The 21,398-nt window shown below is 33.7% G+C and overlaps 3 protein-coding genes across 5 annotated transcripts; all 3 read right to left on the bottom strand.

The window, feature by feature from the left end:
* Positions 1 to 2,549: 2,549 nt before the first annotated feature.
* On the bottom strand, positions 2,550 to 3,586 carry LOC110627506. Of its 3 annotated transcripts, XM_043950688.1 has the most exons (4): positions 3,477 to 3,586; positions 3,097 to 3,327; positions 2,875 to 2,996; positions 2,550 to 2,734 (listed from the first exon to the last, which is right to left on the bottom strand). In XM_043950688.1, exons 2-4 carry the CDS (start codon positions 3,291 to 3,293, stop codon positions 2,661 to 2,663), a joined length of 393 nt encoding a protein of 130 aa, XP_043806623.1. In that variant the 5' UTR covers positions 3,294 to 3,327; positions 3,477 to 3,586; the 3' UTR covers positions 2,550 to 2,660. The 3 variants fall into 3 exon arrangements, with proteins under 3 accessions (XP_043806623.1, XP_043806621.1, XP_043806619.1); XM_043950686.1 differs by having other exon boundaries at positions 2,550 to 2,724; positions 3,097 to 3,576; XM_043950684.1 differs by having other exon boundaries at positions 3,097 to 3,568.
* Positions 3,587 to 6,618: 3,032 nt separating this feature from the next.
* On the bottom strand, positions 6,619 to 9,153 carry LOC110601220 (SCARECROW-LIKE protein 7). Its single transcript, XM_021738285.2, has 2 exons — positions 8,994 to 9,153; positions 6,619 to 8,883 (listed from the first exon to the last, which is right to left on the bottom strand). Exon 2 carries the CDS (start codon positions 8,852 to 8,854, stop codon positions 7,037 to 7,039), a length of 1,818 nt encoding a protein of 605 aa, XP_021593977.1. The 5' UTR covers positions 8,855 to 8,883; positions 8,994 to 9,153; the 3' UTR covers positions 6,619 to 7,036.
* A 4,943-nt stretch (positions 9,154 to 14,096) lies between these two features.
* On the bottom strand, positions 14,097 to 20,795 carry LOC110601213 (succinate dehydrogenase [ubiquinone] flavoprotein subunit 1, mitochondrial). Its single transcript, XM_021738272.2, has 16 exons — positions 20,505 to 20,795; positions 19,901 to 20,068; positions 19,409 to 19,496; positions 18,877 to 19,023; positions 18,641 to 18,781; positions 17,746 to 17,831; positions 17,561 to 17,653; positions 17,409 to 17,472; positions 17,116 to 17,259; positions 16,630 to 16,817; positions 16,197 to 16,371; positions 15,906 to 16,076; positions 15,584 to 15,653; positions 15,380 to 15,500; positions 15,257 to 15,294; positions 14,097 to 14,615 (listed from the first exon to the last, which is right to left on the bottom strand). Exons 1-16 carry the CDS (start codon positions 20,607 to 20,609, stop codon positions 14,513 to 14,515), a joined length of 1,902 nt encoding a protein of 633 aa, XP_021593964.1. The 5' UTR covers positions 20,610 to 20,795; the 3' UTR covers positions 14,097 to 14,512.
* Between the last annotated feature and the right edge of the window lie 603 nt (positions 20,796 to 21,398).

Genomic DNA, 21,398 nt, shown 5'->3' with positions numbered 1-21,398 from the left:
TTTTGATAAACTGTTTAAGGTTAAATGTGATACTTATGGAGTTGGGATTGGCGATGTGTTATCGCAGTTTAATTGGCCTATTGCCTTATTTAGTGAGAAATTAAATAATATTAGGAAGAAGTAGTCTACTTATGAATATGAAATATATATAGTGTTTCGGGCCTTTAAAACTTGAGAACAGTATCTGATGGGGCAGGAGTTCATTATTTACATAAATCATCAATCTTTGATTCACTTTAAGACTAAAAATCATGTGAATAAAATGCATACTCAATAGACAACTTATTTTGGAGTTTTTCATTATGTCATAAAATATAAGGCTGACCATAGTAATAAGGTAGCAGACACTTTGAGTACTAGAACTGCTTTGTTAATTACAGTTAATCAAGAGGTCATGGATTTCAAATTAATGATGATTTTGCTGATATATGGGCGAAGGTTCAAGCTCGTCAGCCTACTGATGGGTTCTTGATAGATGATGGATTTTCTTTTTAAAGAGAACATGTTATGCATTTCTTATTCTTCTCTACGGGAAAAATTGATTCGAGAGGTCTATGGTGGAGATTTGAGTGGTCATTCAGGGCATGGCAAGACTATTGCTGGTTTAATGAAACATTTTTATTAGCCACAAGTGAAAAAGGATATAGGGCGGATGGTATAGGGCGCCCGGTTTGTCAAAGTCAGAAGGGTCATGCCCATATTACGGGCTTATATACTCCCTTTCTTATTACCCTTGGGAGAACTTGACTATGGATTTGTTATTGGTCTTCTATGTACTCAACGTAGATCTGATTCCACTTTTATTGTCATTGACATGTTTTCTAAAATGACATATTTTATTCATTGCAAGAAAATTAATGATACTTCTCATATTACAAAACTATCTTTCAAAGAGATTGTTCGTTTATATGGCATTCCAAAGACTATTATTTCTGACAGAGATGTGAAGTTTGTAGCTCACTTTTGGATGACTTTATGAAAGTATTTTGGAACTGAATTTTGATACAGTAGTACTGCTCATCCTTAAACTGATGGCCAAACTAAAGTGGTGAACCACACTATTGGCAATATTCTGCGTTGCATTTGCAGTGATAAGAAAATTTTTTGGGATCTTACTCTTGCCCAAGCAAAATTTGCTTACAATAGTTCTGTCCACAACTCTACAATGATATCACCTTTTGCAGTCGTGTACAGAAAAATTGTAGTACATACAGTTGATTTTATTGTTCTTCTTAGAGATTTTCATAACAGTGTTACAGCAAAAAACTTAGTAAATCAGCATGTGTACATTTTCAAACAGATACAACAATGTCTTACGGAAGCCAATGATAAGTATAAAGTTGTAGTTGATAAATATAGGCATTTCAAATCATCAAATTATGGTGTATCTGCACAAAAAACGTAGTGGAGGACAGAAAAAGCTTAATCCAAAAAAGATTGGTCTATTTTAGATTATTCAGAAAATTAATAATAATACCTATGTTCTTGATTTCAAATTATATAGAAATTTTCAAGACGTTTAATATGGCAGATCTATTTCAGTACTACCCTGTTGATGAAAACTCGAGGTTGAGTTCTTTACCAATAGAAGGAAATAATACAGAGTAATTAATCTTAAATTTTATGATAGACTTGAATCGAATCTAATTTCTGCTTCTGTTTAATCTAATTTCTGCTTCTATTTTACTAGTAGAAGAAAATGATACGGAGTAATTAATTTTAAATTTTATGACAGATTTAGATTCGTCTAAACAATAATTTTTAATAATTAATTTTAAATTTTATGACAGATTTAAACTCGTCTAAATAATAATTTTTAAAGTATAATCACATGTCTAAAATCTCTTTTTAATAATTTTTTTATTATAAATAATTTTTTTCTTTTAAGTATTTGAATCACTTTTCAATTTTAAAAAATTTGATAAAAAATTTAATTTTTAATTTTTTAAATTTATTGTAACCAAATATTATTAATTATGAAGTCTAAATAGTTTCTTATTTCAGTGATTCTGACGGCGGATGACAATCTTTGAGGCTGTATCGGTGAAGCTGGTGGCGGTGGATTGTAAAGCTGGACCTGCTTTTCTCATTTGGGTTAGATCGTGGTGTGTGGGTGGACTTGACAGGTTAAGCCTGTTTTGATCTGTCTCTTGGGCTTTAGCTGGTTAGATTCTAAATTTAATTTATTTAGAATACTAATTAAGGATGCACCAGTATAACCCTCCCACGTCGTGCTTTAGGATTAAATATTAAGGGTTCATTTAGAATAAATCATTTCAGAAAACCTCAAAAACTCTGACAGGGCTTCACCGCACACTCGAATTTCTCGGCTCACTTTGAGCTTATTTGATATTTTAGTTTTTAATACATCTTTTTAAAATTATTTTCCCAAACAGCGAAAAATATTTCGAAATTTTTTCAAAATAAGCAACCATGAACCGATACTTGCTTCCGCTTCAGAAGAGATGATCACTGGTAATTTTAATTAATTAAAACTTCTATTTTCATGAAAACTTCCAATATCAATCAACTTCAGATTCTTTTTCCTACCTTAAAACTCGATCGGTAAATATTAATATTAATTTATTCTTAGTACACTGGCTACACTATAGTTTGCCGGGGGGAAAAAACCACCCAACTCCTCCATGCGCATAGGCGAATTAAGGAGGATTATTGCTCTGGTGCCTCGATTTCTCCTTCTCATTCACTTCACTTCCCTGGCTCCTGTCATAATCTTCCGCCAAACAAAACACAAGAAATCAGATCATACACGAAACATTCATCAATCATATCTAATTCTGGAGATCCTGAGTTGGGATCCTAATTGAAGCTCAACTCAATAATGTTCTCAAAGGAAAAAAACAGCATAAATACCAGGGTGATTCTCATGAATTTTCTCTTTCCTTTCCGACTGGTTTCCTCCATAAATCCCACCAAATCCTTCTTCATCAGACCTGGTTGCATACCCTTCTCCAAACGAATGAGACATAACGTCCCTTCATAAAAAAAAAAAAAAAACAAAAACAAAAACAAAAACCAATCTCATAAACTTGGACGTAAAACACCCAGAACAAATTACAAAACTATAAAAATTACCCCCACTCAGTTTTCTCATCTGGGTTCTGAGTCTTGTCCATGTTGTGCGGATTCTCTGGAGTGCTCGACACGGTAGTAGTGGCTTGCCTGAAACTGATAACTGAAGCAGTCGTCCTACGACCTAGCCGATTTGACTTGGAAGATAGAAAAACAGCGGATGGACGATGATGACTTACCGATCTAACAACGTGGTTCATCGTTTTGAAACTCGGGTTTCCGGAGGATGCACTCCTATATATATAAGTTTCAGTGCCTTTGCAGTCGGCAAATTTATCAAGATTCAACAAAATCGGCATTTGACAAAAAAAAAAAAAACGGCAGAGCTGTTTACCGGTCTTTACTACAAACCTCTAATGTATGTGGCGACGCGTTGCACTTACCAGAAGAAACGTGGCCGTAATAAACAGTGTGTAGCCCTAGAGATCGACACATGCTGCTGCTCACATGGTTTGCACTTATCCCATTCCCTGGAATTTTATTTTTTTTTTAAATCTTTCAGCTTCTCGTCGGTGATATAAGGGCCTATCTCTCCGGCCGGTGATTTAGATGTCGAAATACTAAAGAAGGAAATAGTGGCTGTTTTAATTAATATTTAATTTAATTTGTTTAAATTACGAGTAAACTATACCATTTTTTTTCAAATTTTTACGTGAATTTTTAATTTTAACTAATATTTTTTCATTTGTGAATTTTAATAAAATTAAAAAGTTTTGTTATAATTTTAATTAAAAAATTAAATTAAAAATTAAAAAATTCAATAAGTAAAAAATATTTTTTTAGTGTGACTCGCATTATAAAAAATAAACTATATATTTTAATTAATTATTTATATAATTTAATAAGTTTAATTAAGTTTAATTTTAACTAAAATTTTTAAATTATTTTGAAATTATAATCATAAAAAATAGCATAAACTTAGATTTAAATTTATAACACTATTTTATAAATTAAAAGTTATTAATAACATGTAAAAATAGCACTCATAAACCAAGTTGGTAGTTAGTGAAGTTTTACTCCTTCCATCTTTAATTTTCATTTTAAAATAAAAAAAATAGATAAAAATGAAAATTTTATTTATAATATTTATAAATAGTCAATTTAAAATAATAAATTTATTTATAAAAATAATTTATAAAATTATATTAATTTTACGTTAAAATAATTTATTTTAGTATGATAATAAAATATTAATTATTTTATTTTTAAATATAAAATTAATAAAAAACATTAAAAAATATAACCGTCACATATTAAAAAAAATTCTTTCTATGGTAATCGAACAACTATAGTATTTTTTATTACACTATTTTTAAATTTTTAATTAAATTTGATAAAAAAGTAAATAGTTAATTAAAATTATAAAATTATGTAAAAAATTGATTAAAATGTATAATTTACTTTTTGATAATATGAGTCTTACATAAAATTTTTTTTTTACTATTGAGTGGTCATGTCAATATTTTTTATTATCAATTATACTGTTTAATTTAAATTATAATAAAATCTTTCAATTTAATTAAAATTAATAAAAAAATTAATTAAAATCCACATAAAAGTTTGGCTAAAAATATAATTTACCCTTAAATTAATAATATCATTCAACGATGTCTATCATAAATAAGCTATTATTATTTATATACTCTCCTTCCCTTTTATAAAATAAATTTATTTTCTTTTTCCAATCGTTTTAAAATTTAAATTATATTTTTTAAAATAACAAAATGTTTATAAATTCTTTTAATTTATTAAAGTGTATTGCTTTATTTACAGTAATTATGTCTTTGAAACTCTTCTCTTACAGCAGTAGAAGCTCGTGCAATGCTTAAAACTCTCCTAATTTTTTATTCTTGATGAATAGTGCCAAAGAAAATATTTTATAATAATAAATCATAGAGAACATTAAAAAATAATGCTACTTGAAATGTAAATTTACATATAAAAATTGGAGGGTGGTGGTGGACAAAACTAGTCCACAGTTTTCATGTCTACTTCAATACTTTATTGCTTTCTAACCAACTTTAATTATTAAAAGCGAAAATCTAAAATTTAATAATAATAATAATAATAATAATAATAATAATAATATAGAATTTTGAATTTGGTTAATATTTCAAACAGGCACTGGCATCATCAACCACCTCCGCCACAGTTGAGCGTTGACCACCAATATCATTACAGCCGATGCTGCCGTACACCACCACGGTGGATCATCTTCACATTGCAACCAAATTTGAAGTGGGATTAATGAGAAGTGAACGAGGCTTACCCTGGTCCACCACTCCACATTGTGGGGACCTTAGGACCAAACCCTTTTCACTACTGTTTTGAATCTTTTGATTCGAACCAAAAAGGAAATTTATAAATTTGTCTTTAATTTTTATTACTAAAATCATTAGTGATAATAAAATTTAAGGACTAAATTATAAATTTTTTAAAAACTACAGTGAAAAACCCTCGTCATCTCACATTATATGGCTGAAAACTATGGAGAGAACAACTTTTTTACAAACGACATACGTTACAGGACAGATTTCATTTGAATCCTATGCTTGACAGGTTTTTCGTTCAAGAAAATCATTACACATTTGGAATCACAAGCGTTTGAAACAAATACTTGGAAGTGTATTAGATAAAAAAATATGATCACAAACTGCATCTGCATGCCGGTTAAGATGGGGACCCTGGCATTTCAAAAAATTCTAAATACTCGCATACTTTCACTAGAACAAGACCCTGATGGGTCACCATCAGTCGGACCAGAAACAACACTCCCATGCCTATCCTGTCATGGCCGGCCTGGCCCATTGATTGAAGGAGACTTGCAAGAGAGGCTGATTTTTCCTCTGTTTCCTGGGAGTAATGACATCTCATATTAATCTCTCTCGGTGTTAAAAGATGAGAGAGTAATTGCTGGATGAAATGGACAACCATTAAAGCCATAATCAAGAGAGAGAGGAAAAAGCAAAAAGCAAAGACAAAACTCTGCCAGTCTGAGGTTATGCAATTGGCAGATAGAAGGCAGGCAGAATGGCCCCATGTACAAGTGCAAGTCTTTTTCGATTTATAGATTTAAGGACAGTGATAGCTGAGCAAAGCAACCAGAAGCCAACAAAAATAAAAGGAAGTTGAACATGTAGATAGAAAGACCCGTCTACTAGATCATTTACTCAAACACAGAGCTTTGTGTAAAGGTCCGCATCAAAAAACCATTTACATATTAAAGAACACCTTGTACTGGTCGTCATCAGAACACTAATTTGCAGTCATCAGCAATCAAAGAATCCTAGAGACTACAGCTTATAGCCATGACCATGGGCCTCCATGTAAAAGACCAATTACAGAACCTGGTGGATTCTTGTAGATTATGACACCCTTTACTGCTTCCAGTTTCCTGTTTACCATTTCTGCCAACAAGTCACAGAGAAGAATCCAGATAGTAAAGAAATAACAGCTGATGTCATTAGTAAAGTTACTGAATCATGACTCGTCTGTTTCTATTACAGTCTAATAATACTATCAATGTGGACAAAACAAAGAAAAATAAAAACTCATATCAGAAATTAAGTACTTATGTACAGAGTTACAAACATTTCAAGGGAAAGAAACCTTTTCTTGTCTCCTTCAATTTCATTTCCCTTTTTCTGTTTTTACAATTTGTTTTACGCCAAGTTTCAAAACAGCAACCACCAAAAGCACAAGAACACCCTATATCTAAGACCAAACTCAAAGACTGCCAACTAAGTGATTAATTTGTCACAGGAAGCTTGAAAAGGCTTCTAAATGCATGATAATCGCAATTAAATAGAACAAGCTATAACTAGGCCAAGACTGGTTTCAAATCTGGTCAAGAAGTACCCATCAATGGCGTATAGACACTAATTTGTCCCACACTAGAGAAAAAGTACCAGGTGGAAACTAATACCAATTCAAGGAGCAACCATCAACGCCATGAAGAAACAGTGAGCAGTGGCACCTCTTTCCACGCTAGAGATAGAAAACCAGGTTGAGATTCTATCAGAGAATACAAAGAACTGTAGTTGTAGTTCCACAAAAGTATCTTAGCCTGACTCATGGCATAGTGGCTAAGTGCAACTGATTCAAAACCACAACTTTCCATCAAAACCCTCCATTGCTCTTTATCCTCAATACGTTCTCTTCTACTTCCCGCTTCCTCTGGCCCAATAACACCCGCAATTCTGCGACCCAGCAACAATTTCTCAACTTGGAGTCTCTCTGGTGAATCCCTGCTCAAGTTCGGCTCAAGAGATTCAAACACAGAAGAGAAGTATCTCAGAGCGTTTTTGAAACGGTTCACATACCCAATCTGATTCAAACTCGCTTCATACTCGCCTAAAGTAACAATCCTCGGGTTCAACGATTTGGCCATTCTTAAAGCAGTCTCTACAGCAACGGGAGTCTCGGCCAGTAAATTATACAACTGAAGCATGAAATTTACTGCTAAAACTTCATCAGGATCAACCCGAAAACTGGATTCATTTAACTCTTGAATTGGATTCAGAATCGGCTCGAACTCGAAGTTCAAATCTAGAAGCTTTGCAAAATCTCGAAGCCGATTACCAGTGGCAAACAGAGAAGCGGCCGGGGATTTACCCAAAACTGGCGCCGGTATACCCGAGATACGAATTCGTGCAGGTTTCCCGGTGGAGCGAGTAGCCAATGCTTGTAGAAGAGCAGCCCACTGAACCCCTTGAACGATCCCGAAATCGACTATGTGAATCTTGCCGGCGCTCTCGGTGGCTTCGAGAATTGCCTGGTTCGCTGTTAAATGAGCAAACTTCGAATAAGGACACGCATCGTTTAATGTTTTGTAAGAGAGAGTGAATTCCTCGCAGGTAGTCTCGACTATGGTCAAGCTCTTTTCTGCTTGTAGAGAAACTCTACTATATAAAGCTTCGGTGAAGTAAAAGGCCACCCTCTCAGTTGGATCTCCCTGTTCAGATACCGATTCCCTCATCTTAATTAGCGATTTCACTGCTTTATCAGGTTCTGACTCAGCGAGTATAGCACACTCGAGTAATGCTTTCAAGAGCGCTGGTGACTCGATTTCTGGCGAACTAGAAGAGAGACCAACTGCATCGTTTTTAGTAGTCGACGGTGAAGGAGGATTGGCTGGCTTGGCGTCTTTCACCACCGCTTGCGGAGGAGGAGGTGGTGGAGATGGAGCCCAGGCTGGGACTTGGAGTGGGTTAGGGCTTTTCTGGGTTTCCGTGAAGATGACTCTGTTGAGATCGGACGGCGAAGAGCATGCCACACTGAGACGAGTTTGGCAGGTGGCAAATGGATCAGGACCGTAGAGACCAAAATCAGCATTGTTTTGCCACGCGTCGCAGCCAGAAGGTAGATTTGAACTATCCGTTGAGTCTCCACCACCCATCAAACTGTCCATCCACTCGTCCGAGTCGAACTCAGCAGCAGCAGCAGCACCAGCACAGAAATCAGAAAACCTGAATCCAGAGTGGTGGTCCATCTGGGGGAACTGAAACCCGGCTTCTCCCGTATCTCCGCCTGAGGGAACCTGAAAGGGGTCGGCGAAAGCGGCACCGGAGATCCCAGAAAAACCGATGTTGGGATTAGTAGACATTGCAGGAGGCCAGGGATTTAGAGGGAAGGAATTAATGCCTAATAGTTGCTGTTGCTGGTGATGATGCTGCTGCTGTTGCTCCTGCTGCTGTTTTTGCTTGATAACTTGTTGGGCTATTGCCATTAGATTTCCACTGTCAGCGCACATATAAGCCATTCTCCGGCCAAATCTCGCCGGAAAATTAACTGCAGTCACATGAGCAAAAAGAAAATCGGTGAGTAACAGGAGGGTGAGGGAATTGAAGTTCTGAAATGACAGAGATATAAAAAGAGGAAGAAGAGAGTAGGACTCGTACACTGCTGGAGACCCAGAAATTAGAGACAACTAAATCGCAGCTCCCGACCTGGATTAGCTTTGAGCCTGAACTAGAAAAAGAGAGAGCGAGTGATTTTGAGCATATAACCAAAGCGCCGGTCCATGACGAGGACAATTGCTGATTCACATCCATCCAAATGTTAAAAACGGCCCCCTCTCTCTTTTATTTAAATATATTTTTTTAATTTAGTGTCAGTATATTAAAATTATGATTTTTATTTTAATAATAATAATGTGTTTTTTTTTAACTGTACAAGCAAAGCATTGTATTTAAAAAACTCATAAACCTTCTCTCTCTAAGGTTTTTAGAAAGAAATTTCTCTGTCAGGCTTTATTTTTTTATGAGGAAAAGATTTTTTTTTTTTTATCGATCTTGCGGGCCTTTCTGTTTCTTTAAGGCAGGGGTGGTTTCTCCTCTCTCCATCGATAGTAAAATTTTCTTTCTATTCTACTGGGTGAGTTTTGTAAAGTTTTATTGTATTGATTTTTTTTTTAATTTGACAATTTGTGCTTCATTGAGGAGGACTTTTCAATTACATATTTTATTTTAATTTTCTTTTTGATATTCTTATTATAACATCTTGAATCAGTGTGTCTAAAAAAATCTCCAATAGAAAGAAGAAGTAGTTACAAGATTTTCTTTTATTATTTTATTTATTTAAAGGATTGTGTTATGGCTCAGACGACAGCAACTTGACTCGACTCTGATTGTGGAGGCCACACTTTCTTTTTGTTATTGTCTAGTTACCATGGTCATCTTTAAGATCTAGAGTTTGTATGTGCCGATGAGGTGAGTAAATGGAGGAATACTTCCTTCTCCGCTCTAGAGCAGAATCTAAGTTTTTGTTGTCTTCTCTTTTTTGGAATTGCAATTTGACTGAAGAACATGTTTTTGGGTTAATGGGTTTGGATCTGTCAGCAAATTGGATTAGAGTTTCTCTTTTGAACTTCTTTTAGAATGTTGGATGGGTCTTTTAATCTTAATGTGTTATTATATAGACTTTTATGTAATTTAGCCTCATGCCTTTGATTTATAATGAAATCTTTTTATCTTTGAAAAAAAAAAAGCATTGTAGTTAAACGTCCCATGGATAATACCAATTCAAATTCAATTAAAAGATAAAAAAAAAAAAAAAATTAAGCCAACTCTAAGCAAAATCCAACTCAACAAAACCTGGTTAGCATCCAAATCCCAGGCAGCACCGAAATAGAATTTGGGCATTGAAAATGGAGCAGTCACTACCTCTAAATCGCCATAACCATCGGCATCTCAACATGCAAACCAGGCACCACCTCCAACTAGCAATGAAGGAACTAAGGAAAAGTCTTATGAGATAAATGACATAAGACAAAACAAAATTCAGCAACGATTGTTGAAAACTAGCATCACCATACCGTCACTGAGAGAAACACCAGCCAAGCATCCTGTCAAAACTCTTGCTTACGGTGCAACCATTAAGGAGATAATATGATTGAGATTGAAATTGAATTGAGAGGATAAATATTCGGAATGCATTATCATTTTTGTTGCATGAACCTGAAATTTACGTTGTATATGGCTATATGTTATGAACTAATTATAATATTCGGTAAAAAAAAAACAACTAATTATAATATTTTCTTTTTTATTTATACGATAATAGTAAAAATTTTATAAATATATCTTAAAAAAAAAATCAATTGGAGTGTTGTAGAAGTTTGTTCTTCTCCAGTTACGCTCGGGACCTTGATACTGTGAGCGGGGTCCACCGTCCACCTTTGGCATGACACATCGATGGAGTACAGCTAAAGCGCGTTTGTGTGGCCATGACGTCATAGTCCTTTGTGATCTTTATGGGAAGAGTTAAGCAAATCCTCACCGCCCATTTTGGAGCCAGAGCTTGAGCATTCTCACTGTCTAAAAGCGGACTCCGCTGCTTCTGAAAGTGACCTACCCCACTAGATCTCTGCTACTAAACATTCAAAACTCATACTATATGCTCAAGAAGAGAAAGCAATAGACGAGTTAATCTCTCTATTTTTTAAAATTTATTATTTTTTTTTTCATTCAATAAAATAAATTTTTATATTTTTGAAATAGTTTTTTGTATTCTTTTGGTTAAAAATAAATAAAAGAGAATTGAAAAAAATTTTAATATTTTATTTTATTTTTAAATAAAATTTTTATTTAATTCTTAAATATTATTATTATTAATAAATTAATTTTTATATTTTTAAAATTTTATTAAAATCTATTTTATCCCTTTTCATATCTATTAAAATATATTTTTTTTTTTATCAATAAAATAATTTTTTATCTTTTTAAATAATTATAAAGAAAAAAAGAGAAAAAATAAAGACAATGAAAAAAAAAAAAAAAACTTTTTTCTCGTCCTTAAAAAGAAAAAAAAGAAAAATCACAGAAGAGAAGAGGTGAAGGAAGAATCAATAATGAGAAAGGAGGAAGAGGAGGAAAAACAGGAGATAATTTAATTTTTTATTATATTTTTAATATTAAAAATATATAGAAAGATTATTTTATTAATATAATGAAAAATTAAAGACGTTTTAATAAATTTTTAAAAATATAAAAATTGATTTATTAATAATAAGAATATGCATAAATTAGATCGTAAATTTTTTTTTTTTTAACACAACACACAGATTAAGATCAATTAATTTTTCTTTACGCAAATTTGAGTTAAAAGTTTGAAACTGGATGGTTTAAATCTTGGTTTCGGGAGATGAAACTCGAACTGACGTTCAAATTAATTAGTTTCGGTCATTTTATGTATCAAACCCGTTTAACCGATTTCAATCTCAAAATTAATCGATCTGATCTCAGTTTGGTTCACGGTTTTCACCGAATCGTGGGCCAGGTCTGGTGATGACATAAACGAGAGATTTCAGAAGTCATGATCCGTTCATTTTGGGCGGTTAGTGGGACCCAAAAAGAACTGATATGGACCCAACGCCGGATAGAAATGGATGGGGTCCGCAATATTGGACCAATTAGAGAAAAAGAAAGTAGCAACGGTGGACACAGTAACACAAAATCACCGCACAGAAAGCAAATTGAAAAAAAGACACAACCTAGTCAACTTGCAACGTCCATATTTTGCACTTCACTTTTTTTTTTTTTTTTAATATTCATTTTGTGCTTTATAAAAAAGTATTTAAAAATTTTATAGAGACAATATTCGATTCTGTTTCCCGTCCTTTAAATATTTATGCAAAATTTTTTCAATCTCAAGTCTCAACATAGAGTTAGTATGAACAACGAACAAAACTAAATTTATAAGTATTTTCTAAATCACGTTTATTTCCAGAAAAAGATTTAAAACATGGTTTTTGAAAAAAATGAAAACGATAAATAAAAGACAAAAATCAAGAGAATTGCATGAAGGAAAACCAACTCAGCAAATATAGAAGAGAAGGTTTATGAATTATTTGGAAAGTGAATAGGGTTTGATTCTCTCATCCATCCTTCTCCCCAAATGGCTGCCGAAAAAAGCAATCTTTAAATAATGATTAAATTGTTTAATAGAGATTGATTATTGTCTTGTATAAAGAAGAAATGGGCAGTGTTGTTAGTTTTGAAAAATACAGAGAATAAGGAAAGGGGAAATTATATAATGAGTAGGTTTGTTGATATAGTCAAAAAGAAAAGTGTTGTGTGTCTCCCACTACTCTCTATCTATACTACAATGTATTTGCCTTGTTTTTCTATTCACATTCAAATCTAATTCCACAAATACCATTTCCTTTCATCACTCATCCCAACTTTTGACCAACACTAAAAATCCCACCAATTTTCTCTTCAAATTCTATATTCTAATTTTGTATAAAATAATATTATTATATTAATTAAGTCAACAATGAGAAAGGGTATTTAAGTGTATAGAGAGTTTTATATTAATTAGATTAGATTAGTGTGGTCCAAATGAGTCAACATTTCCATGGCCAAATGAAAAATTAGCAAATTAATTAAGACATTATCTTATTTCTATCACATACTTAACATAATTGCCTAATCCAACAATCATTTCCACTAATTTCTGGTAACCACCATTTGAATTTCATTCACTTTAACATCCTAACGACCACATGCATATATCAATTAATGATTTTTATAATACTCCAATAATTAAGTATTCAAAATTAATAATTTCAAATTCTATTTGTTATCTTTTTTCATCTTTAAAATGTAGAAAATAGATAATTTTTTTTTAAACAATTTTTTAAGTGAGCAAGAATTTAATCAAAATTGAACAGTTTCGCATTTTGCTTAAAAAAAAAAAAATTCAACCTATTAATTCCAAAGTAAAGAAATAAGAATATATAATTGTGTATTTTTAAATATAATAACTTTTCAACTTTTCATATGAGAAAATAAAAGTGGAGTTCATAAATTAATGAATCCAATTTCTCAAAAATGTAATATAAGAACATACCTTTATTTATTTATTTTTCTCATATTATTAGAATGGGGAGAAAAACAAATCTGTCTATTTTTCTATTTTTTTTAAAATCAAGAAAATATCTGCCTACTTGTTTCCCATATTTTATTTTAAAAAATTTCTGCCCAAATTATTTTTTGTTTTACTTTATGTATATTCTTTTGTTCTCTTTTCTTATCGTTCCTTCTGTTTTAATTTATTTTTGTTTCAGGCCATCATTTTGTGGGCTTCCTCCTAGGTTTTGTCATTAAATCATGGACATGAGTTGATGGTTCTTCAGATGTTTAAGGGATCAATGCATAGAGATCGAAGGAGTTGAATGCTTGCCCCTTTAGATGGGGAGTTTTTTTCCCCACAAATGGACAATGGTATCTTGAGAGTTTGCATGTTTATATAGCCTGTTTCACTTAAAGCAAAGATCCTTCAATTTTTTTTCTGATATTCTGGGTTTATTATGCCTACTAATAGAATTTAATCGTTGATTTCCTTTTTTTTTTTTAAATAACAGAAAGCTGATTTTTTTTCCCCCTAAGCCATCCCAACACCACTACTACCATTAACATTAGCATTTAATCATATGCCTACAGGCAGCCACCTAACCTTCATTTGCATTATTATCTAAACTCAGAGCGCTCAATAAATAGTTAGGAACCAAATAAGAGGAAAGTTCAGCCTCCCTCTACAACCAGCAATTTATTACCATATTTAACAGTTCTAAATGCAAGTACTACCAGATTACAATGTCTCACTACAAGCCAGCAACTTTTACAAAGGATAAATACCTCATCAGTTTAAACTCCAACCATCTATGACAAAACTCCAGCAAATGATACTTGATCAGCATGACGTTTTCATACAAAATTCAAAATACAAACTTTGATTCATTATGATTTTTTTTTCCAGATACTTTCAATCTCGATATTGTTGAATGCAACAATTATCGCCAAATTGCTGTTACGCACAACAATTTTATTGCCTCCACATGTTTATTAAGATGGGTTACTGTCTCCTCCTAGACCATCCCCATACACCATGCTCACTTCTTCTATAAGAGAATGCATCAATAGACACGAGCTTTAGGTGGGAATGACTCAATCTCATCGTCTAATGTATTCATGTGTACTGGCCTGTATTCGAGACGAACTTTTTCTTTCTCCCAATATCTGCAAACCAAACAAAGAAAAGCTTTGTTAATAGAGACAAGTAGCAATGAGAACCAAATTGTAATCCTCTGATTTTACTGCTTTCGTATATATAAATTTCACAGTTCTCTACTTCTCTTACATTAACAGCTAATACTAACTACTAACTTCTTAGGGCCCAAAGCTTGTTGCCGATCACACTCCCAAGTCCCATCCCCAACATTAAAGGGCAAAGGCAATATAACAAAGCCACAAAAAAAAAAAAGGTAAGGAGTTATCCTACAGCTATAAATATTGTGGAAAATGGAGACCTAAGTTTTATGTACAATGACATTAAAAGTTTTCTGTTACACCCTAAATGTGTTCAACTGATTTCTCTATCCATCTCAAGACATCATTTTTATTTGCTTATAGCCTAACCTACTAGTTATTTGAGAATGGAACTTCCGAAATTAAAATTTTAAACTGATAGTGGACAATGCCTCACCCTGTATCTCAACATAAATAGTTCTTATAGATGCGTGCAACTTTCTCTAATCTCTATATATGTGTCACTAAGCTTGAGAACCAAACACAATTGCTGATTAAAGGTGACTGATTTTCCACAATTTATCTTCAATATTTTCTGATACAGCAGCAACAGAGCAATTTCAAATACTTACCCCAAAGTGTGCTTCATCCAGTTAGCGTCATCTCTTTTCTGCAGAAGCAAAGCCAATTAATTTATTAAATGAAAACTGGAAATGAATATAATATTAGCAAATGAATATAAAAACCGGGCTCACAGTGAAGTCTTCACGGGCATGTGCTCCTCTGCTTTCCTTCCGAGCCTCAGCAGAGTGCATTGTTATGCAGGCATTTATCAAAAGGTTCTCCAATTCTATGGTTTCTATCAAGTCGGAGTTCCTGTCCAAAGAAACCAGGACGTAAGCTTGTTTGATAGGCCGATCAAGAAAACAAGAACATTGACATCCTCAACAACAACAAACCATATTAAACTGCGATCTTTCAACTTAACATCATCAAAGCTCTCCCATGCCTTGTCAATCAGCTGACAACCTGCAGTAGCAACAGATTAGGAAGAAGCAGGCCTTATAAGAGAAATATGCTAACAAGAAGCAATGACTAAAGATGGTTACATTATGTAGTCATGCAATTAGAAAACCATGACAAGATGGAGATTTTGACTGTAAAATCTTGCCTTCATTCAATGTCAACTATAAAAGAAAAGATGGCACAAACAACACTAGTGACATTCTAGGTTTGATATTTTAAGGAACACGAAGTATCAATTGTTGTAAATTACCATACCTTCTTCCAATGTTTCTTGTGTACGGAATACAGCAGCATTAGTTTGCATTACTCTCTGCATGTTTAACCGAATTTGTGAAGTTGGCAGGGATCCATTTGAATTCCTCAGTTTGTCCAGCCATGCAATGGTCCTTTCTCCAGCATCCTTTTCCAAAGGCTTCTGTTTTCCCCCTGTAAGGTTAGAATTGAACTTGTCAAATTCTGCATATTTTCTTTAGATAAAACATTAGATTCTCTTTTCTCAAAAAAAAAAAAAAAAAAAAAAAAAACTCCTTGTTCATTAGCTGAAACCTGGTCTCTGGATCTCTGCCACTCTATTTGCACAAGCTCGACCAAAAACAACAATGTCAAGCAGAGAATTTGCACCAAGCCGATTGGCACCATGCACTGACGCACAGGCTGCCTCTCCAGCTGCCATTAATCCCGGAACTACTGCATCAGGATCATTGCCTTTAACGGTAACTACCTGAAGATTGAATAAGCACACATTATTTAGGACGTGAAAGGCGGAAAATGGTAGGTTTCTTATAAACTGGAAGAGGGAATATATCCTTCCATTTCAGGGAAAAATGATACTTGCTCATTTAGAGCATTATTTAGAAGCATAATATTTAAAACATAAAGAATCCACAATTTTTTACTATATACTCTTGTCCCAAACTCCAAGCTAATCATAAATACTATTGCTGGTGATAACAGATACATATATGACTCACTAACTCACCTCTCCATGGTAATTTGTGGGAATTCCACCCATATTGTAATGCACGGTGGGTAAGACAGGGATGGGTTCCTTTGTAACATCCACACCTGCGAAAATGGCGGCAGTTTCAGAAATACCTGGAAGCCTCTCCTTTAGTACATCTGGGGGCAAGTGATTTAAATGCAAATAGATATGGTCCTTCAAAGGTCCTGTAGAAAATGGAGATAAAACTTGACTTCAATGCTAGAACCATTACTGATACGAGAAATTTGGCAGTTGCTGCTCCAAAAAGAAAAAAGTCACTCTTTTCCAGCATATTATTATACAAATCATGAAACATAGTTAACTATAAGAAAAAAAATATTTCTTGCTATTGATACATTAACAAACCAAAAAAACTATTATGCTGATGAAACTAATATTTATGAATCTCACTGCCAAACAAAGACTTAGCAGAGCATTGCATCCTGCAAGATGAAAATATCTAATTACGGGAAACAGTCATACCAACACCACGACCCTCCCGAATCTCCATTGTCATAGATCTTGAAACAACATCTCTTGATGCAAGATCCTTGGCTGTAGGAGCATATCTTTCCATAAATCTTTCACCTTCACTGTTCCTAAGAATACCACCTTCTCCACGAGATCCTACAAGGTGGAGAAAAGATTAGTAAGGATTTCAAAGTTTGAATAAACTACTGAAGAAAGTAAAAAAGATAACAATTGAAGCGTAGAAAAGGGGGCTGAATGGCGGTTTTACTATGACAAAAGAAGAATTTGATGATGAAGAAATCAACCTTCAGTAATTAGGCAGCCAGCTCCATATATGCCTGTAGGATGAAACTGAACAAATTCCAGGTCCTGCAGAAAGAATGCATCAAGAAAATAAAAATCTGGATGAAAAGACAAGTCTCTATGAATTCAATTAAAGTTAAGCAGCACAACAAACCTGGAGTGGAAGCCCGGCGCGTGCAACCATAGCATTGCCATCTCCAGTGCATGTATGAGCTGATGTTGCCGAAAAGTATGCTCTACCATAGCCCTAAAATAACCCACAAAATACAGATTTATTGGAAAAGACAATTATTCTTCAAGCATTGGTAATCAGACAATCATCAGCTACAAATGTAATACCCCTGTGGCAAGAATAGTTGAAGCAGCTCGGAATCTATGTAATGTTCCATCCTCCATATTCAATGCAATTACTCCTTGGCAGCTACCTGAATATCAGATATCAATTAACTATCAATATCTCACACATGCAGCCTGCAGGCATAAAATTCAAATACTATATCTTTGTATACAGTAAATATGAGCTTGCAATAATAAAGATTGAAAGTAAATGCAGATATGCATAATTCAACCAGACAATAAAATATGCAAGCACATGTGGTCGACATTATGTGCCATGAGAACTTTAATAAAGAATAAAGCTTAGACAATTATATTGGTCTTGGTAATTTGCCAAATGATAGTTATCCAATATGCTAGTCACCCAGTCCCCCCAAAATTACTAACAGCACAGAGACTCAAATCTGTTTGGGCATGTACATGGTCATTATTTGCAAGTGCTCATTTTTCATGCATGTTACTGATTCTTCCATATAGACCAATAACAATGGGGCTTTCCCCCACTTCCTCCCCATTTGATGCATTATGCATGAAGGTGAAGTGCTGTTATTTGGTTTCCCCTACTCCATTTTGACACTTCCTTCTGACTATTGGCCTTAAGAAAAAGCGTGTCCATGATGTTGGACATACAAGCAAAAGCATGCATAATTGCACCATCATGCTTGTCAAGTCAACATCATTAGAGAAGGCCTGAAAGCAGAGAAGACTAAACAGTGCCAAGTGCAGAAGAAAAGTCACATGTTATAAACCACTAAAACACAGACTATCCAGAAAGAAAATCAGTGCCTTGGGCAATTATCCATCAGATTCTTAAACTATCCTGGGTCATCCTATAATTAGAAAACAGTGCAAGTAAGATGATACTGTAATTAATCATAGTATTAAGCGGATAACATACCATCACTGTTCATTAATAGATCCAAAGCAAAATATTCCACAAAAAATTGGGTATTATGTTTCATAGCTTGGCCATAGAGAGTATGCAAAAGAGCATGCCCAGTTCGGTCAGCAGCACATGCACAACGATATGCTTGTCCACCTATAGCAATTACAACATCAAGAACCCCATATCAGAAAGCTATTGACAGTATAGCTAACCAATGATTGGCATTCCTATATTCAACTTAGTTCCACCTTTTCCAAAATTTAAACTCTGACCACCAAATGCACGCTGATAAATTCGTCCATCTTCTGTTCGGGAAAATGGTAGCCCATAGTTCTCAAGTTCAATAACTGCCTTTGGTGCTTCTCTACACATGTATTGAATGGCATCCTGATCACCTGTAGACATATCCTTGGAAATAAGTGCACATTGGACAAGAAAGGGAAAGTAATTCTAACTTATCAACACAGCAACACGTGAATTGTGAAGTTCATAGTTGAGTTAGCACAAGCCTTGTTGTTTGCAAGTACAAGGACACTTCAAATTGGGAAGTGATGCAAGCAGCACACTGTTACAGGTAGTATACATTTCAATAAATACATGGACAATGATAATTACATGGATCTACTGGGCTGGATATCACTTAATTCTTATTAGCAAGGAGGCTAAGTTAAAAGGGAAAAAGTTTCAGCAAGCCACCTATTCAACAAAGGAAACTACTTGCTATCTAGCTAAATCTCAACTTTCCCACTTTCATTTTTCAAGTAAGAACAATCGACTTACCTAACCAGTCACTTCCCTTGACAGTGTCATACATGTGCCACCTCCAATCATCTTCAGTCATATTTCCCAAAGCTGCATTGATTCCTCCCTACAAAAAAGATACCAAACCAAAACAGGGTAGGATTTACATGGACTTCTTTGACTGGCATTAATGATGGTAAATCTTAGATGTACAGTAACAACGCAAAATCCGACAGACAGGTAGTTGCAAAATGATATCAAACACAGAAAGCAGATGTCCTTATGATCCCACTTGGTAAACAGATTAAACACAGAGGATGCACATGCTCTATGATTCCATGCTAGAACACCTAGTAATTAACGTTGTTGAAAATATGAAAGCTATACTACCAAAAAGCAACAATCCAAGACGCTTAATGAAATTTAATAAGAAACTTAGAATGAAGCATAAATTTATGAAACTAAAATACTAATCCATCCAACCACATAACATGCAATATGCATTAATTATGGATTATCTAAAATCTCTACCTGAGCTGCAACAGTGTGTGAACGAGTTGGAAAAAGCTTGGTAATGCAAGCAGTGTTGAATCCATGTTCTGAGAGTCCTATGGCAGCTCTCAACCCTGCACCACCTGCTCCTACAACCACTGCATCATATGTATGATCAACAATGGTGTATGAGGATCGCCCCCCAGTCTGCCATATGATCATCGCAAAAAAATCAACACCAAAAATACTTTATTAACCAAAACTAAAGCAGGCTACTCTGTCAACTCGTGGGGAAGAAGCACAAACATCTACAGCAAACAAGGGAGGAAAGAGGGGGCAAAAATTTTCGATGTTAAGTTGCAATATCGGTTTCTGTGAGAGACGAAACCTCATCTCTACTAAACCAAAAAGCAGAATCGAGTAAGCTGATTTGGATGTACTTCCCAATCGCAATCAATAAATAAAATAGTTCAGATTCCTGTATTTTCCAACATTTTATCGGAAGATGATTCTTCTTCTCCTTCTTCTTCTTTGTTTTTTTTTTTTTTGTAAATATAGTATAGCGTTAAAAGCCTAAGAATTTGTTCAAAACAGGAATCGAGTAAATCCAAATATCTAAGCTGAAAGGAAAGAAAAGACATACCGATTCCGTAGAGAAAAATCTGGAAATGTGAGATCTAAGGGAGTCATTAGAGATGGATTTGCTAGAAGAGGGAAGACGAAGGCCACGAGCTACGAAACGCCACATCTCTGGCTTTCTCTATCACAAAAATCTAGTGGTGGGTGCGTTAATGGAAGAAGCAGCCTGCGTATACAATTGTCGAATGTAGGCTTCTGGTTTTAGCATATAAGAGGGACTTGAATGGAGGACCCCTAAAAGGGAAGATGCCAAGTGAGAGAGAGGTGTGAGTCGAGGACTCGGACCTCTGGCTAGTCGCTGCTGCCCATCTGACTGCTGATGCATGTGATTCGTAAGCAGTTAGGAATGCCCCTATGCTTCACTGGAAACTACCGAAATGCCACCTATAATTTAAGAATAATTATCATTTCAGAGAAAAAAAGAAAGACTTGAGGATAATTTTTTAAAATATTAATTTTTAAATAAAATGTCAAATAGGTCTTATTATATTTTAAAATATTAATTTTTAAATAAAATATATTTTTATAATTTTTAAATAATTTTAATTAAAATTAAAAATTTTTAATATATTTTATCTAAAAAACTATTTAAAAATAATATAAATTATATTTCACCATTAAAATTAATATTTTAATATAATATGATCTACTTAGCCTTTCATATAAAATTATGAATTTATTTGATTAAAACAATTAAATAAACTTATTTAGACCTCAGTTAAAAATATATGAATGAATATGAATTTATTATTAATTATTTAATATTTAAAATATAAATATTATGTTAAATAATAATTATTATTTTAATAGTTAATAGTGATTTGAATAGTAGTTAATCAACCCTTATAATCAAGAACTTTTTATATTTCACTACCTCACCTTATAAATAATTATATTT

Source organism: Manihot esculenta, chromosome 1 (assembly GCF_001659605.2).
Source record: "Manihot esculenta cultivar AM560-2 chromosome 1, M.esculenta_v8, whole genome shotgun sequence".
NCBI lineage: Eukaryota > Viridiplantae > Streptophyta > Magnoliopsida > Malpighiales > Euphorbiaceae > Manihot > Manihot esculenta.
This window is presented reverse-complemented; position numbering and strand designations above follow the sequence as displayed.

Coding starts and splice junctions, on each gene's coding strand:
- LOC110601220 (XM_021738285.2), bottom strand. CDS start 8,854: ATGGCTTATATGTGCGCTGACAGTGGAAATCTAATGGCAATAGCCCAA.
- LOC110627506 (XM_043950684.1), bottom strand. CDS start 3,392: ATGCCGATTTTGTTGAATCTTGATAAATTTGCCGACTGCAAAGGCACT. Junction 2,997..3,096: donor GATGAGAAAACTGAGTGGGG/GTAATTTTTATA, acceptor TTTTTTATGAAG/GGACGTTATGTCTCATTCGT. Junction 2,735..2,874: donor AATTCATGAGAATCACCCTG/GTATTTATGCTG, acceptor GTTTGGCGGAAG/ATTATGACAGGAGCCAGGGA.
- LOC110601213 (XM_021738272.2), bottom strand. CDS start 20,609: ATGTGGCGTTTCGTAGCTCGTGGCCTTCGTCTTCCCTCTTCTAGCAAA. Junction 17,473..17,560: donor GCGCCGGGCTTCCACTCCAG/GTTTGTTGTGCT, acceptor TTCTTTCTGCAG/GACCTGGAATTTGTTCAGTT. Junction 14,616..15,256: donor TGGATGAAGCACACTTTGGG/GTAAGTATTTGA, acceptor TTTGGTTTGCAG/ATATTGGGAGAAAGAAAAAG.